This window comes from Sinocyclocheilus rhinocerous, unplaced genomic scaffold, assembly GCF_001515625.1.
Source record: "Sinocyclocheilus rhinocerous isolate Xijiao unplaced genomic scaffold, SAMN03320098_v1.1 C35097274, whole genome shotgun sequence".
NCBI classification, from domain to species: domain Eukaryota; kingdom Metazoa; phylum Chordata; class Actinopteri; order Cypriniformes; family Cyprinidae; genus Sinocyclocheilus; species Sinocyclocheilus rhinocerous.
The window spans coordinates 1-376 of NW_015739636.1; the positions used below are offsets into that span (position 1 = coordinate 1).

General features: G+C 54.0%; 1 protein-coding gene across 1 annotated transcript; it reads right to left on the bottom strand.

Moving 5' to 3' along the window:
* Positions 1-6: 6 nt before the first annotated feature.
* LOC107734713 (nucleolar protein 14-like) lies at positions 7-334 on the bottom strand (the record flags this gene model as incomplete). The annotated part of the gene is made up of 2 exons (XM_016546667.1): positions 216-334; positions 7-138 (listed from the first exon to the last, which is right to left on the bottom strand). Coding segments are annotated over exons 1-2 (240 nt in total), but the record flags the coding sequence as incomplete, so codon positions are not given.
* Between the last annotated feature and the right edge of the window lie 42 nt (positions 335-376).

The following is a 376-nucleotide window of genomic DNA, read 5'->3' on the forward strand; positions in this document are numbered from 1 at the left end:
TCTGACCTTGTAAGCGAGTGTTTTGCGGTCGTCTCCGTCCAGTATGAATCCATCATTCATATCGTCAGCAGAGATGTGTGTGTTGGTCTGAACAGCCTCTTCCTCAGCGTCTCCCATCATCCTCTTCAGTCTGTTGGCCTGAAACACAAACACACATCAGTGAGGTCTTCCTCTTCCTCCTCCTCCTCAGGTGTACGGCAGCAGGAGCTCAGTACCTCCAGAGTCTGCAGGCGCTGTCTCTCCTCTCGGGCCAGCTCCTCCGCGCTCTTCAGCTTCTCTGACGGTTGAGCCTTCATCTCGAAGCCCAGCTCTCGCACAGTCATGTCATACTCGTCCAGCTGACACACACACACACACACACACACACACACACACA